General features: G+C 39.9%; 1 protein-coding gene across 2 annotated transcripts in view; it reads left to right on the forward strand.

Moving 5' to 3' along the window:
- tdrd3 (tudor domain containing 3) overlaps positions 1-16,955 on the forward strand; it is a 58,151-nt gene extending 41,196 nt beyond the window's left edge. Inside the window, exons 11-13 of one of the 2 annotated variants that reach the window (XM_079844323.1) lie at positions 406-1,262; positions 1,353-1,478; positions 14,349-16,955. In XM_079844323.1, the coding sequence (XP_079700449.1) occupies positions 406-1,262; positions 1,353-1,478; positions 14,349-14,372 (1,007 nt within the window). In that variant the 3' untranslated portion in view covers positions 14,373-16,955. Of the gene's footprint in view, positions 1-405; positions 1,263-1,352; positions 1,479-8,873; positions 9,937-14,348 lie in introns of those variants that run through there. The other variant, XM_079844322.1, reaches the window with a different exon arrangement.
- The last annotated feature ends 2,022 nt before the right edge of the window (positions 16,956-18,977 follow it).

The raw sequence follows: 18,977 nt of genomic DNA on the forward strand, positions 1-18,977 counted from the left end.
ATGAGATATTTTCACCAAATTTGACGTATGTGGACACCCTGAGGACACAAAAAAGAGGTGGGACTGCACCATGGTGGTGCTATAATTGAACAAAACATACATTTGGCTTTGTACATCAGTGTATTTATGGGTTTTCTATCTTTTTGCTTAAAATTGGTCTGCTGCTCGCTTCCTTATTTGCTTCTGTTGCGCTTGGCCCCAATAATTGCTGCTTGCGGCTATATTTATTATTATTTTTTATAGCCATTTTGATATATAATCAACACTTTGGCCAAATTGTGAAGTCCTACAAACAAGCACAGCAAACCTGGATTTTATTTTATCAAATTTTAAATGGCAATTACTATTTTTCACCCAAAATGTGCAGCAATTGACTTCCTGTTTTTCTTCTAATTAACCCGCTAGAGTCAAAGAACCAGCATTCACTTCAAGACCACCAAGCTAAGATGACTTTCCCCAACAGCGATCAAATATCCAGAGATGCCACCTCGTTCAAACACCCTCCTCGAAATGAGGGAAGGTCGCAGAGGAACGACAGGCCTCCACGTTTCCAGAGGGACGGAGACTTCCCTAAACCCAGCCCAGCCTCTTCCACCTTTTCCCAGCCACAGAAATGGAGGGACGGAGAGCGGACAGCAAGAGGAGGATCTGAGCGATGGAAGAACGACAGTCAAGACGCTAGAAGTGCATCTTCCTCGTACACCGGCTCTTCCTCGACAGGGAAGTCCCGGGAACAGCCAGGAAAGGAACACAGTGGGTCAAAGAGCTTCCAGCAGGAGCCCCAAAATGGTGGATGGAAAGAGCAGGAAGGGACAGGACGGCCCGATCCGGCTTCCTTTAGGAGAAACCAATCAAACGGACCCGCGCAACCCAAACCCGCAAACCCTTCAGCGTCCGGCTCAGATCCTAAAGGCAGATACGAGGCGAACAACAGAAGGAAAGGCAAGCCAGAAAGACCAAATTCGGGATACTTTGAGCGTTCCCAAGATGCAATGAAAAAAGACTTTTCGCAGGATGCGGGATCGGGTCAGTTCATCAAAGTGGCTGGGGTTTCAAACACACAGATTCCTAATGGCGATTTAGATCCCAGACGGACGGGGCCAATCAAGCCGCAGCCTCAAAAGCAGACCAACACGCATAACTCCGCCCCCAGGAAGAGATCCGGCCCAATCAAAGGGCAGAGAGAGCCACGGGACACGAATAATTACGTGAACTGGAAAGCTGGTGACCAGTGTCTCGCGCTCTACTGGGAAGACAATAAGGTCAGTCATTTGTATTATTATTATTATTATTATTATAAGTTTTTTTATCCATTTTGTGTGTTTGTCTGACATCTTGCATATCCGTGGCAGTTTTATCGGGCGAGGATCGACGCCGTCCACCCTTCGGGCTCCACAGCTGTGGTCGTGTTCAGTGACTACGGCAACTGTGAAGAAGTTCTGCTTCACAATATCAAACCTCTGCACATGGATGAGTGGGTAAGCATCACCTGAGACCCGTTAAAGGGACAGTTCACCCAAAAACCAGACTTCTGTCATTAATTCCTCACCCTCATGTCAAACCTGGAAGACGTTTGCTCATCTTCAGAACGCAAATTAAGATATTTCTGATGAAATGCGAGAGCTCTCGGACCCCTCCATAGACTGATGTTTAATTAACACTTTCAAGGCCCAGAAAGGAAGTAAAGACACTGTTAAAATATGTCATTTGACTCCAGTGGTTCAACCTTAATGTTATGAAGCGGAGAGAATACTTTAGTGCGCAAAAAACAACGACTTTATTCAACCATCAACAGCGCAGCAGACTGACACAGACAAGAAGAAATTGTTGAATAAAGTCGTTATTTTTGTTTGCTTTTTGCGCACAAAATATTCTCGTCGCTTCATAAAATTAAAGGGTCAGAACACACACAGCATCTCATGTTAAAGGGTAAATTCACCCAAAAATGAAAATTAGCCCATAATTTACTCATCTTCAAGTCATCTGAGGTGTATGACATTCTTCTTTCAGACGAATAAAATCTGAGTTATATTACAAAAGTCCAGGCTAATCCAAGCATTAGAATTTGATTCATAGTTGCTCTGTTTTTGAAGTCCATTAAAAGTGCATCTGTCCGTTATATAACTGCTCCACACGGCTCTGAGGTGTTAATAAAGGCCTTCTGAAGCAAATCAATGCGTTTGTGTAAGAAAAATATCCATATTTATAACTTTATCAAGTAAACTTTCAACTGACCGCATTCCAATGGAAAAGTGTTGAATGTTGAAAGTGAAACTGAAGATTGGTACGTGACGTCATGACGAGCGGAGCTGGTCGCGTTAGTCGCATTAACTTTCAACAATTTTTCCATATATTGAACAGGGAAGGCGGTCGACCGAAAGTTTACTTCATAAAGTTTGGATATTTTTCTTACACAAACGCGTCGATTCGCTTCAGAAGGCCTTTATTAACACCCCAGAGCCGTGTGGAGCAGTTATATGACGGACAGATGCACTTTTTATGGACTTCAAAAACAGAGCAACTATGAATAAAATTCTAATGATTGGATTAGCCTGGACTTTTGTAATATAACTATCCCTTTAATCTGGAGTATCTGTAGAGTAGTGTAGATCCTTCATATCTCACAAGAGTCTTTAGTTTATCAGATTTATAAAAGACAGACACACTGCACCGATTCTTTCTGAAAACAGCCGGAGTGGAGGCGTGCAGTGGGCGGAGCTAGAGACACACACACACACACACACACACACACACACACACACACACACACACACACACACTCATAGCATTATCACTGGATAACTCTTGATTCTCTATACGTTGGTGTTGTTAACATTATATGCACTTACGCACCGATTGCCAACAAAACACACACATTTGATCAGTTTCACTCACGCCTGCGGTTTCCACTCATGACCGGGAACAAACACACACACACACACACTCACCGCCTGCGGTTTCCACTCATGACCGGGAACAAACACACACACACACACACACACACTCACCGCCTGCGGTTTCCACTCATGACCGGGAACAAACACACACACTCTCACACTCACCGCCTGCGGTTTCCACTCATGACCGGGAACACACACACACACACACACACACTCTCACACTCACCGCCTGCGGTTTCCACTCATGACCGGGAACAAACACACACACACACACACTCACCGCCTGCGGTTTCCACTCATGACCAGGAACACACACACACACACACACACACTCTCACACTCACCGCCTGCGGTTTCCACTCATGACCGGGAACAAACACACACACACACACTCACCGCCTGCGGTTTCCACTCATGACCGGGAACAAACACACACACACACACACACACTCACCGCCTGCGGTTTCCACTCATGACCGGGAACAAACACACACACACACACTCTCACACTCACCGCCTGCGGTTTCCACTCATGACCGGGAACAAACACACACACTCTCACACTCACTGCCTGCGGTTTCCACTCATGACCGGGAACAAACACACACACTCTCACACTCACCGCCTGCGGTTTCCACTCATGACCGGGAACAAACACACACACTCTCACACTCACTGCCTGCGGTTTCCACTCATGACCGGGAACAAACACACACACTCTCACACTCACCGCCTGCGGTTTCCACTCATGACCGGGAACAAACACACACACTCTCACACTCACCGCCTGCGGTTTCTACTCATGACCGGGAACAAACACACACACACACACACTCTCACACTCACCGCCTGCGGTTTCCACTCATGACCGGGAACAAACACACACACTCGCAGAACTCCGGAAACACAAACTGCATCCACTGTTCCCTTAACACTGGGTTATTTGTGAAGCTAAACAAGGTGATCTTTCCCTCACACACACACACACACACACACACACACACACACACACTCTCACACTCACCGCCTGCGGTTTCCACTCATGACCAGGAACAAACACACACACACACACACACACTTCTTTAGTGACCGTGTTTAAAAACAAAACGCTAGTGCCGCTGATGGCTCCAGTAACCCGAACGAAGCTCAGTGATGGACACGCTCTTGCTCTGGTTGGTGTGTGTGTGTGTGTGTTCATCCGGGAGAAGTGCCCATACAAGGAATTCCGCCCTTTATGATGTCATATAGGGCCATACTCGAAAAAAATTTTCCGAAACTTGTGTGAATCCTGGAGGAGTGTATTTGGCACAGAAATACTCCGTCACACGTCCAACTCGTGTTTTGAAATGTCCATGTTTTTCATGAGAATCAACTCTTTAACAGTGTGAATAAAGCAGAATGCAGGAAATAGCATTAGACCCGCCCCTTTAAGGCTGAACCACTGGAGTCACATGGGCTATTTTAACAAAAAAGTTTTTATTTCCTTTCTGGACCTTGAAAGTGTTAATTAAATGGCAGTCTATGGAGGGTTTCATCAGATTCATTCATCATTTGTGTTCTGAAGCTGAACGAAGGTCTCGCGGGTTTGGAACGACATGAGGGAGAGGAAATGATGACAGAATTTTCATTTTTGGGTGAACTAACCCTTTAAGCCTGAAGTATATTCCACGTGGCGTAATTTCCGTCATCAGGGCGGTCCGAGCGCACAGTCCACACGCAGCACAATTTTGGTGACCGAATGTTGAGACGGAGGAGACCACTGTGTGTCAGTGATGTACTGTGCAGAAGTCGAAGAAGAGTGTATGAAGAGTGACACCAAGCGGCAAATCCTCCATTGTTTTTATTTAGTTTTTTTCAGGGCTCGACATTAACGCTTCTCCGCTTGTCCGGGACAAGTGGATTTTTTGAAGGGGCAAGTGGAAAATTATTTTACTTGCCAGATGGACAAGTATCCTGGTTAAAACATCAAAACAAAAACTAACTAGGGAATCACCAAAGTGCAATAATGATTCTGCATCATTCAGTGTAAGTGGAGATCGATAGTGGATAATAATATAAAACGAACAGACGTTAATAAGGTTGAGCTGTTGATGCTTGCGCAGCCTCTCGAGGAGAAAATCGAAAACAAATGAGCGCCGCTCATACACAGAAACAGTTTGTGTATGTTAACAAATTGTGCTCTTTTTATATTTATAATATATGATACAGTTAAGCAACATTACACTAACAAGAGTGTTGTTTTCCTGAATACCATCACGACACTGATTTCATACGCCAGTTCCATAAACAATTATTTAACATTAAGTCACTTACATTTTAGAAGCAATATGGACTGTTTTTGTTCTATTTCAGCAGCGAAAATAGTTCCAAACAAATATCACAGCAGAACCATAACACACCTCACAGCAAAAGTGTGTGTTAGTGAATGATTCAGCGTTTGAAAGAATCGGTTGAATCAAAGATTCAATGACCTATTCGTAAACGAGCGCCTAATTCTTGAATGATTCAGCCGTTTCACTGAATCGACTCAATGACTCGCTCATTCAGACGGTCACATGCTGCCACCTACTGGTGGTTTAGTTTCATCTTTCAAACATTTCTTATTTGTATATTCAAAAATATTTAAAATAATCTCATAACATTATTTAATGCAGTTGTAATTTTTCAGTGTAAATGATTTAATTTGAACAGCCTATTGTGTCTTATTCTAATTTAATTTATAGATCAAATTTAAGAAAAGCATATCCTATATTTAATAAGATTATGGAAAAATGACCTTTATAAAAATGTACAAATAGGACAAATATGCATATTTAAATATGTCAAAGCTGATTAAACACTGGTGAGAATATTGCTTCAAAATAGATTATATTTACAAAAAAAATCCTGACAAGCAAATGTTTTACTCGGACAAGTGAATGACAGATTTACTTGTGCGAAGGACAAGCGTGTGAACAGGCTTAATGTCGAGCCCTGTTTTTGTTAGTTTGTAAAAACTGACCCAATGTTGATGAAAACATTGTGATATTAGCTATTAGAGGAATGCTAATGTAAAACTCTATAAGTCAGCCCATGTGGAGTAGGGGTGTGCGATATGTATCGTCTACGTTAATATCGTTTTTGTTGTTTTAACGATGTGCGATCTGACATTGAGAACATCCCTCACTTCACAGAGCACACTCATACTGAGTGATGTAGTCTAGTGCACATTTATAGTGCACACTCACTGCGTGATTTACTCTATTAAAAATGCCTTTATAATGCCCTCAATATTCAAGATAAGAGGCTAAAATACCTCTGTATGTCTTTTTTATATTTACATCATTTAATATAGTTAATCAATATCACATGAAAAGTGCTGTTTTTTCCTCCAAATATCAGCATGTGATTTTGGTTTTATACAACAGTTCAATAAACAAGACGTTAATATTAAGTGACTTACATTTTAGACACAATATTGCCTGATTTTACTCCATTTCGCCAATGAAAGTAGTTCCAATCAAAGCCACAGGACTGTTTTGCATCTCTGAGCAACACACGGCGGTGTTTCGTTATTGAGTTAATGAATCAGTTGAATTAATGATTCAATGACTCGCTCAATAAGAATCAAATGCATTTTTCCTGAATGAATCAGCCATTTGAATTAATGATTCAATGACTCACTCATTAAGACAGTCAAATGCTTCGTTCCTGAATGAATCAGCCGTTTGAATTAATCGGTTAATGAATGATTCAATGACTCACTCATTAAGACAGTCAAATGCTTCGTTCTTGAATGAATCAGCCGTTTGAATGAATCGGTTAATGAATGATTCAATGACTCACTCATTAAGACAGTCAAGTACTTCGTTCCTGAATTAATCAGCGTTTGAATTAATCGGTTAATGAATGATTCAATGACTCACTCATTAAGAGAGTCAAATGCTTTGTTCCTGAATTAATCAGCCATTTGAATGAATCAGTTAATGAGTGATTCAATGACTCACTCATTAAGACAGTCAAGTACTTCGTTCCTGAATTAATCAGCGTTTGAATTAATCGGTTAATGAATGATTCAATGACTCACTCATTAAGATAGTCAAATGCTTCGCTCTTGAATGAATCAGCCATTTGAATGAATCGGTTAATGAATGATTCAATGACTCACTCATTAAGACAGTCAAATGCTTCGTTCTTGAATGAATCAGCCATTTGAATTAATCGGTTAATGAATGATTCAATGACTCACTCATTAAGAGAGTCAAATGCTTTGTTCCTGAATTAATCAGCCATTTGAATGAATCAGTTAATGAGTGATTCAATGACTCACTCATTAAGACAGTCAAATGCTTCGTTCCTGAATGAATCAGCCGTTTGAATGATTTGGTTAATGAATGATTCAATGACTCACTCATTAAGACAGTCAAATGCTTCGTTCCTGAATTAATCAGCCGTTTGAATGAATCGGTTAATGAATGATTCAATGACTCACTCATTAAGACAGTCAAATGCTTTGTTCTTGAATGAATCAGCCGTTTGAATGAATGATTCAATGACTCACTCATTAAGACAGTCAAATGCTTAGTTCCTGAATGAATCAGACGTTTGAATGAATCGGTTAATGAATGATTCAATGACTCACTCATTAAGACAGTCAAATGCTTCGTTCTTGAATGAATCAGCCGTTTGAATGAATGATTCAATGACTCACTCATTAAGACAGTCAAATGCTTAGTTCCTGAATTTTTTTTTTTTATTTGATTGTTTAGTTAACAGGGACAATGCACATTAATAAAACATTTCTGTAAATGCACCAGAATTAGCCTAAAGGCTATTTTTCATCTGTAGTCCCTGGACAGAATATTACAAGTCACCCTAAAAAATACAAATACAGGTAAAATACATAACACACTACATAAAAACCATCTCAATATAAAATAAGAATGAATCAGATGAATAGAATGAATCAGACGTTTGAATGAATCGGTTAATGAATGATTCAATGACTCACTCATTAAGACAGTCAAATGCTTCGTTCCTGAATGAATCAGCCGTTTGAATGAATGATTCAATGACTCATTCATTAAGACAGTCAAATGCTTTGTTCCTGAATGAATCAGCCGTTTGAATGATTCTGTTAATGAATGATTCAATGACTCATTCATTAAGACAGTCAAATGCTTTGTTCCTGAATGAATCAGCCGTTTGAATGAATCGGTTAATGAATGATTCAATGACTCACTCATTAAGACAGTCAAATGCTTCATTCTTGAATGAATCAGCCGTTTGAATGAATGATTCAATGACTCACTCATTAAGACAGTCAAATGCTTCGTTCTTGAATGAATCTGCTGATTGAATGAATCGGTTAATGAATGATTCAATGACTCACTCATTAAGACAGTCAAATGCTTCGTTCTTGAATGAATCTGCTGATTGAATGAATGATTCAATGACTCACTCATTAACAGTGACTTGCTTCCATCTACCGGCTGTTTTAATGTCACATTTTAAGTATCTTTTCATATTTTAAATAATTTCTAATATCAATATTCAACGTTGAAACATTATTTCTGCATGTGTATGTCCCTCTGAGCTGCATTAAACAGTCTGTATACATCCAATAATTAGGTTTAAAAAAATGCCCATAAAAGGTAAACATCAATGTAAACTCATTGGCAAAGCTACCAACACAATACACACACTCAGCATTATTATCATTATAAATAAAATACCAGAAACTATCCAAATATACTTGTCAATATTGCACACCCCTAATGTAAAGCACTATTTATGTGAGCTTTATTTCATGCTGCCTTAGTAGACAGTTCCCCATGTAGGCCGCAAAGAGGACGCCAAATGTTCATATGCATTAAAGACGCGCGTTCCAAATCCCCACATTTACATTTAGGCTGTGTTGTATTAATTTAAAGAGCAGTAGACTTGCGTTTATGAGTAACTCTAGTCACTCATGTCCTGGTAACTTCTTTACAGGATGACGAAGACATTTACTATGAGAATTCCCTTGAGTTTCGAAGAGGAGGAGATGGACAGCCTCGACGTTCTCGGCCAACGCAACAATATTATCAACCGCCCCGTGCAAGAGACTGACACACACTCGCACGCAAATCCATCCTCACCGCCTTTCCCTAGCAAGGCAACTCATTTGATTTGCTCACTACTCCTGGGAATCAATCAAACAAACGATTAGTGCTCTTTTGGTAGACCAACACACTTAGATCAGGACTTAGATCACGGCTGTTACTAACATTGTGTAGATTCAGTGTAAATGCAACATGATGTTCTCTCCCTATGCAGGTGATTATCATCCCGTTATACACAACCCTAATTGGAAATAAAAAGGACATGTGGTTTGTAGTACCTCTTCAGAAGCATCGATATTAACAGCTAAATATATAGGACATGCTAATAGAGTGAATCTCTGAATATTTCAGCCCATTTTTGAATTGTGAAGTAATTTGCATGAAAATTAAGCCGTCTCGGTTCTTATTGCAGTCATAAAAAAAGTCAAGTATAATTTTTTTTAATAACAGTGTTAGTTTTTAGTAAAAAAAAAAGACTAATTAGAATCAATGGAAACTAATATATCATCATGAAAATGTCAGCTTAATTTTCTTTATGCAAAATTGTTTGGGATGGAATGTGACCTGGAGCTGTCGTGAGATTCACTCAATGAGCATTCGCCAAAAAAAACGATGCTGACAATGTGACATTGTTTTGGTTCCATGCCTGAGTAAATCTGTGCGAGGTCATTACTGCGCTCGATATGCACTACTTCATGCGAGTCAAATCCGTAACTCATGCATTTGTGTTTGAGCTCAAAGATGTTTTTTTAAATTCAAAGACTGATCTGATCTCTAGCTGAACATATCTCAGAAATATCTGCTCTCTGCACGGGAGACGGATCCGTAAGGGCTCATGTGTGATGAATTCTGGGAACTCTGTGAACCTTGCCATGCGAACGGCTGCTGTACACGGTGACTATTTGTAAAGGACTTGATATTAATAATTATAAAAGCGCTACACTCTTTTGTTCAAAGCTCAGTGCGTCATTTCTGATCTGTTTAAAGCTGCTGTGAATCAGCCCTGAATGAATGTGTTGCCACACTCAGTTCAATGGGACAATGTACATATCAAATGCTGTGAATATGATATTAATGATCCTTAAATAGACTTCATTTAAAACTTTATTTTGATTTTGGGGTGAAATGTGACCTGTATGTGTCGTCACATTGACGAGCCGTTCACACAACACCGTTTTCAACTAAAAACTGAAAACTTTTGATCGTTCGTTTACACGACAACAGTGTTTTGGAGGCAAAATGCAAACTTTTGAAAATGGGTTTCAAAGTGCACGTTTTTTGGGGCCTTATGCTGCTTTCACACCGAACGCGAATAGAGCATCTGCAGCGAGTGATTTCCATTAGAGCTGCGCAATATATCGAAAAGGGCACGCAATATCTGAATGATTTTAATATGCTACTTCAACATTGTTAAAAGTGTACGTTTTAGGTCGACGTATATAACAGAGAATAGACTGGGCACACGACTGTTACTATTGTGACTTGCTTGACGTTAAAAAGAGTTATTAAACGCAATAACTTGCAAAAAACAACTCCTTGCAGTCACACCGAAACGTGCGCACAAGCCGTTCTTTTTTCGTGTCTTGTTTCACACTCGAACTGTCAAATACACACACAGTTGTGTCAAAATGGCTGTCTTGATGAGTATTCATGTAAACACGGTCGGTTATCCTTTAAGTGAAAGATATCAGTTGGGGAAAGAAATAGATTTTACATCTTAAAGCACGTTTCGCATATCGAATATCGCATTATTTAACAAGGATATCGCATTTTTCTTCAATATCGCACAGCCCTAATTTCAAGTCAATGTAAAGACACGTTGGCGCACGTTTGGAGGTCAGGCGGCGCGATAGACGCGATGACGCTGCCAAAAGTTATCAAAAGCTTTTTGAAATACCCAAATTGGACGTGATTTCGCCTAATTTGCGCGAAAGACGTAAATTTGAGCGTCTTGTGCAAGGTGTTTTTTGAGCATTCACGCGTTTGAAGCGAATTCGCGTCTGACACCCGAGTTGAAAAATCTGACCTTTGGCGTCTGTTCGCGCCACGTTAACCAATCAGGAGCCTGCTCGTGATAAACTGCGGCCGACCTGCCCGCTCGATACTCGCTCTGATGCGGGACAACAGGTCATCAAACTGGCCACAGGACAGGTGGAAGTTCCCCTGAAAGCGGCTGGTGCAGCTCCTGGAGCAAGTGGTGAAACTCGCCAAACTGGGCACGCCTCCGGAGGGTCTGGTGGACCCGAGTATGGCGACGCTGACCCCTAGGCCGCTGTTCTGCTCTCCAGAGCAAATACAGAGCGGCGACACTCTTTATGAATGCTCCATCAACATCAGCCATCTTGCAAAGAGACAGCCGCCTAGCACTTGCCCCTTTCGCCTTGAACGCATGTCTATTCCGCTTCAAACGCTCGATTTATACGTGCTTCCAATTCGCGAGTGGATTCAAAATGTTCAAGCGTCCAACTAGACGCAAATTTGACGCTCTATTTGCGTTTAGTGTGAACGCAGCATAAAATTTGTCGTCTGTACGCCAAAAATGCACGGGAAAAACGGCCCCACTTTATATTAGGTGGCCTGAACTACGATGTACTTGCATCAAAAAATAAGTACAATGTACTTACTGTGTTCAAATTGTATTGCAAAACACCTTTGCTGATATTGAGGTGGGATATGGGTTGAGTTAGGGACAGGTGTGGTGGTGTGGGTCAGTTTAACGGTAGGGTTTGGTGTAAGGGAAGTGTCAACTGTGTAATTACAAATGTAACGACAGAAATTAATTACAGATGTAATTACATGCAGGTATTTTTAAATATGTAAGTACAATATAAAAACATGTATGTACACAATAAGTGCAAAGTATCAAATGATTAATTAAAATGTTAGTACATAGTAGTTAAGGCCACCTAATATAAAGTGGGTCCGGAAAAACTTTTACGTTTTAAGTACAAACCCTGAGATTCACTCAATGAGCGTTTGCAAAAATGTGGCGTCTGGAATGACACTCTTGAAACTAGGGATGCACAATATATCGGCCACTATATCGGTATCGGCCAATATATGTTCATTAGGGGCCAAGTACCAAATGGTGCAATGGCACCTATTGTATCTGTTAAGCCGCGTTTTCACCGCAGGAACTTTTTCAGGTACTCTGTGTGTTTTGAGTTCTGGGTAAATATTTCCCCTTCAAAACGGCCTCGCGATGTAGTACTTTTTCAAAGCTCGGGAACTTTTGGGGGTGGGACTTGTGCGCTGAACATGCTGATTGGTTGAGCTCACACAGCATTTTATTTCAACCAGCATTTTTAAAAGTCTTGCGAGGTTCGTTCTGCGTTCAGTAAATTTCAGTCTTGCTCTTTCTGTCCGATGGCGTGCGTTCGTCTCAGCAATCTCACGGTCAATGTCCGTAATAACTGATAATAACAGACGTTGTCTTATTTTAAATCTAGCTTTACGAGCTTTCAGAATACGCTTTAGTATCAGTGCTCGTCTCTTTTCCGATGTTTTGTTAATGACCTCTTTAGTAAACCAATACAAAAGCAGCAAAAGCAGCGCTGCTTGCATCTCCTCCACTTGTTATTGTTGCAGACAATATCGCACAAAAATTACGTTACTGTCCGTCGCTGACTGGGAGAAGCAGTCGCGCATAATCCCACGTCTTTGGGCTAATTTGCCTAATCTTCACAGTACTTTAGACCGCTAGTCAAAACGCAGACATTAGTCGGTGGAATTTTGGTTGAAACGGGGCTATAGTTTTCTTCTTTTCTTCTTCTTTTTCTGGCAGCCCATAGAACTGAAAAAGTTGTGAAATTTGGCACACTGATAGAGGACTGGCCAAACATTCACCTCAGCAAATTTGGAGTCTTTAACTCAATCTCTCTAGCACCACCAACTGTCCAAAGTTCCACTTACATTTATGCGAATAACTTTTGAACCATAAGGGTTAAAAACTAAATATTTCCATCTGATTCCTTAGCTCGATGTGATTCAAACGTTCTATCCAACCAAAAAAACTACCCAATTTTCATGAAAATTGAACTAGATCAGACCATGCTGACAAAAAATTATCAAAAGCTTTTTGAAGAACCCAACCGTTCTCGAATAACGCACAAACAAATTTGACGAAGAGCGCGCCAAATCGGACGCGAGGCTAGATCTCCGTTACGCTTTGGCTTATTCAGACCAAACTTGGTACATGTCAACCCAAGCATGACCTGAGGCTACATGCAGCGTTTCAGCACAGCGCCACCTACTGGTCAGAATATATTAAAATTAGCCTTTTTTTGCTTATAACTTCTGGTTTGCCCAAAAATCATAAATTCAGTGGATCATGCTGAGTCAAATGATACCCATGACAGCCATTTTGAATTCTGTCCTAAAATGCTGTATTTAAAAAAAATGCATTAGCGTATTGTTACGAAACTCGGTATGTGTCAAAGTTTTGAGGCGGCGCCACCTTGTGGTCAAAAGTTTTAATGACATTTCCAAAAAATGCTAATAATGCTTATTGTTGGCGTTTTTTATGAAGTTCCAAGTCAAGCTTGGATGACACATTGTTCCTTTTTGTGCTTGGCCCCGATAATTGCTGCTAGCAGCTTTATTTTATAATATTATCGGCCGTTTAAGACAATTTAGCCAATATATTAAAGCGAATAAATAATGTATTATTTCCTTCAGATGCGCACTGTCCTCCATGATGGTTTTGAATTGCTTGGATTTCGATTTATCAGCCAATATATCGGTTATCGGCTTTCAAATATTCCAATTATCGGTATCGGGCAAAATGTTCATATCAGTGCATCCCTACTTGAAACACAAACATATCAAATATCCGTGTGAATCTTTCCTAAATTAATTCCTATATTCAATTCAGTGGGACTACTAGCATCCGTGTTGCTGTACGTACGCTTTTCACTAATATGTTAGTTCACGTTTCATGAAAAAGGTCCAATGTTTGATTTCTTGGTCATCGTTTCATGTGAATGTTAAACTGGAATTGAAAAGTGTATATGGGGGAAGCATTCAACCAAAAATGAAAATTCTGTCATCTATTCACTCTCATGTTGTTCCAAAATTGTATGTCTCTTCTGCAAAACAAACATGGTTATATTTCAACTGGTTCTGTCCATACAATGACTGTTATTTTGGACTTTCATTGCATGGACAAAAACCCCCACAATCCCTTTATGTTTATGAAACTGTTAACACCTGATACTCAATCAAACATTAGCTCTGACATGCTTCTGTTTGCATACAATTCGGACACCGAACAGTAGCTTCTAGTTAATATTTAGCAGGTTTAAATGTGCCGTCTGCCATCTGTCGCTCACCTATTTTGAAGTGTTTTCTTGTTGTTATTTCATAGGACAGACAGACAGGACAGAAGTAGCTCAGAGTTAACACACACACTGAAGGTTCGTGCGGACTGAAGTCAGTGATAGTGTGTCTCGCGTCTTCCCTTATCAGCAAACATCGGACCGGTGTGCCATCCCTCCAGCTTCATTTGTTGTAGCCAGTGAAGCGAACACACAGTAAGTCGATAGCATCCGCCTGAAACCGAGATCTCTGCGGTGGGCCGCTATCATTTTTCACATTACAAAAGACTCTATGAACAACACTTCATCCGTAGACAAAGACTCGCTCAGCATAACAACGCCGAAACGCATTCGGACCTGTGGGCGTCTTATCCGAAATCATCCAAATCAAACAAAAACAAGGACTGTCGTTGCTTAAGAAAACTGATGTTGGCTTGTTGTGTGTGGCATTGAGGTTGGGGAGGGATTTATCCTATGCATGTTCAAGCTCTGCATTTGCATATATTAATAATTCATAGCATGATATGTGGAGACCATCTCTGAATATCTGACGGAGCGCTTGTACTTCTACACTTTTACTGATTAGTGCAGACAAATTAGGTTAGACGTGTGCCCTAGAAAACACAACCTAGAGAACCAGCACAACTTGTGTTGCCTATGTAATTATAGGCTGTGAAAATAAGCGATCCGAAAGGAAATGTTCCTTTAAAGTCAATTCATTAAGTGTATGTATACTGGTTTCCTCTCCACTTGGGAAACGTTGGGTTGTGGGTGCGTCACGCAAACATTGCTACTGTACGCTGTTCGTTATTGGGATGTTAGCAAAAGAAATGCATCAATGAGTCAAAGGGTGTAAAAGTATACAGAGGATTGTTTAAACTCTGTAGTTCGATCTTTGTTGGCATTCAAACACTGTCAAAGTTAACAGTTTCCTTTTTGTTTCCTTGTACATCATTGACGGGATGCAGCACTTGTATAAACTATGGTTGGTTTACACGGCTGTTCAAATGTTTGTTTTTTTGGGGTTATGTTTTTGAAGTTTTTATTTTGTATCATCGGAATGGTGCCACACTTGGTAAAGGTTTTGAAAGGTTTCCAGGACATGATTAAAAAAGGTCAAATGGTCTTGAAAATAAATCACACTTGTGCTCCTCGCGATCAAAAATTAGCGTGCTGGAAATTAATGGGAAATGTGGAAACAAACTTAATTTTTTGGGATATCAACCTCTAATTTGATGCACAACTTGTTTAGATGTATGGCTTTGATTTAGAGCTAAACATGTATATATTCCATATAAAAATCGAAAATACTATTTTGGTGCATTTTTCATACATTTTCACTTGTTTAAACTCTGTAGACTTTTTAGTTGGCATTCAAACACTGTCAAAGTTAACCGTTGTGTTTCCATTTTGTTTCCTTGTACATCATTGATGGGATGCAGCACTTGTATAAACAATGGTTGGTTTACACTGCTGTTCAAATGTTTGTTTTTTGGGGTTATGTTTAGGTTTTCTTTTGAATTTTGTATCATCGGATTGGTACCACACTTGGTAAAGGTTTTGGCACTTGCTATGTGAACAAAAAAATCCTGGACATGACTTGAAAAGGTAAAAAATAGTCCTGAAAATAATTCGCACAAGTGCTCCTCGTGGTCAAAAATGTCGTGAAACGTGGAAACGCTTGGTAAATGCGCCCAAACAAGCGATAATTTTTTGGAGATATCAATCTCAAATTTGGTGCACAACTTGTTTAGATGTATGCCTCTGATTTAGAGTCAAAAGATGTTTTGGAAAATATATATTTCATATAAAAAAATATTTTTTGGTGCATTTTTTTGTAAATTCATGTTTTCACTAGCAATAATCTGCCAAGTGTCGTCTTTAAAAATTTAATAAAAAGCTCAAAAAGTTGATAAATGGATTATAGCTACTGCAAAAATAAAATTTAGTACCATAAAATACCCCAAAAATACAAAATAAATGGATTATAGCTACTGCATAAAAATTTTGTTCTATAAAATCCCCTAAAAATACAAAATAAAAGCTCAAAAAGTTAATAAATGGATTATAGCTACTGCATACAAATTTTGTTCTATAAAATCCCCTAAAAATGCAAAATAAAAAGCTCATAAAGTTAATAAATGGATTATAGCTACTGCATAAATATATTTTAGTACCTTAAAATCCCCTAAAAATACAAAATGTTAAATACAAATATTACCAAGCTAAAATAAAGTATACTTATTTCATTGATTTATTTTTAAAAAGTCATTTTTGATTGTCATGCGAGGAGCACCAGAGGTTTAAAAAAAGGAAATGAATGGTTTCACTCAGCAAGGATGCATTAAATTGATCAAAAATGACATTTAACATTTGTGTTTCAAAAGATTTCCATTTGAAACAAATGCTGTTCTTCAATATTGATGATAATCCTCATATGAGAATGATGTGACACTGAAGACTGGAGTAATGATGATTTGATCACAGGAATAAATGACACTTTACTGTATATTCACATAGAGAACACTGGAGTAATATTTCACTGTTTATTTTGCTGTTTTAACACTGTATTGACCGATCAGCATCACATGTTTTATTCTTCATTCAGTGTGAAATTAAACTGCTTGGTAAAATCAACAGGATTCATGCAAACATTCACATTTGCATCTTTTTGTAGATGTCGACACAATGGCACAAACGGCTCTCTGCTTCCACTGTGGTTTTGCCGTTGAAGGGTGAGATGTTTCCGGTCAGCACTGAGGTTTGCAGATATTAAACTGAAAGTATTACTGGAGTTATTAAGCCAGTGACACAAATCCTTTGACGTTCTGCACGCCGGTGCTCTCGGGACGAGCGACTCCACGCTGGGGTAGCTGAAGCACTGTAAAGAGACTATCTAATGATGTGGAAAGTCAGAGTACAGGAGCGCTAATTGAGCAAGGGTCCGTGTAGTGCTGTGGTTTGTTAAATCTGACTCTCAACACGAGTGCAGCCGGGCGAGACTGTCAGAATGTAAGTAGGCCACTAGTTCTCGGTTATTTTCAGACCTGCTTTCTTAAAAGCATTAAAACATCAATTTGTTAATGGGATTACGGTGTTTGTCACGGCACCATCAGTCAGAGTTTAAACCGACCGCCGGCTGAAGGAAACCGTGTTTCTCTCTCTCTCTCCTCACACTGTCAGACCTATGCGTTACATTTCCCAGCATGCACTATATTTAGGGCCCAAGCACTGAAGGTAAATTGTAATCATTGGCGTTCTTTTTCCGTTTCTCCTTCCATCTTGAGTCTATGGCCGCCCATAGAACCGCTTACGGGAAAGTTATAACATTTGGCACACTAATAGAGGACAGTCTGAAATGTCACCGCTGCGAATTTGGAGTTTCTAACTCAATCCCTCTAGCGCCACCAACTGTCCAAAGTTGCTCTCACGTTTGTGCTAATAACTTTTGAACCGTGAGAGATAGAAACATCTGATTTCTTGACATCATTTTCCGTCTTTTTCCGAACTCCTCCTTGGCTGTTGCTCCAATTTTCATGGCAACACAAGTTATGGACTTCAAGTTGATTCGTCAATCCGTTCTCGAAAACCACACAAACGAATTCGACGAAGTGCCCGCCAAAGTGAACACAAAGCTATATCTCTGCAACGCTTTAGTGTAGTCTGACCAAACTTGGTGTGTGTTATGACAACCATGAGCTGAGACTACCTGCAGCGTTTCGGCGCAGTGCCACCTAGTGGTCAGGAGTGGTAATTTTTGCTTAAAACTTTGGCCAAAAACACAACTGGTCTCTTAAGATTCGGTGCAGAGTTGAACGATACCCAATTTTCCAATATCGGCTATTTTGGGCGTCCGCCATTTAGAATTTTGTCAAAAAATGCTATATTTTACGAACGCATTGGCATATCGTTTCAGAACTCGGTATATGTCTTCGGCACCATGCCCTGACAGTACTCAAAAGGTTTCTGGGCAAACGTTATAATGAAATTTCCAAAAATGCGAATAACTTTTGATTAAATTAGCCTATTATAATTAGATTCCTTGGGTCATGCCAAGAACATAGACACCACATTTGGCCGAACTTCCTGTCCGCCATTTTGATTTTATTTCAAAACCTACTTTTCGAACTCCTCCTGGACCGTTTGTCCGATTTTCACCAAAATCAAATCGTATCATCTTCATACCATGGCAACAAAAGTTATGGACTTCAAGTTGATTCGTCAATCCGTTCTCGAAAACCACACGAACGAATTAGACGAAGTTGCCGCCAAAGTGAACACAAGGCTATATCTCTGCAACGCTTTAGTGTATTTTGACCAAACTTGGTGTGTGTTATGACAACCATGACTTGAGACTGCCTGCAGCGTTTCGTCGCAGTGCCACCTAGTGGTCAGGAGATATGAAAAATAACTTTGGCTAAACACACAACTGGTCTCTTTAGATTTGGTGCAGAGTCGAACGATACCAAATTTTCCAATATCAGCCAATTTGGGCGTCCGCCATTTTGAATTTTGTCAAAAAATGCTATATTTTACGAACGCATTGGCGGATCGTTTCAGAACTCGGTATGTGTCTTCGGCCCTGACAGTACTCAAACGGTTTCTGGGCAATGCCGAGAACATAGATACCAATTTTGCCACATTTGTCCGAACTTCCTGTCCGCCATTTTGATTTTATT

The sequence above is a fragment of the Gobio gobio genome (genome assembly GCF_949357685.1).
Source record: "Gobio gobio genome assembly, chromosome: 19".
NCBI lineage: Eukaryota > Metazoa > Chordata > Actinopteri > Cypriniformes > Gobionidae > Gobio > Gobio gobio.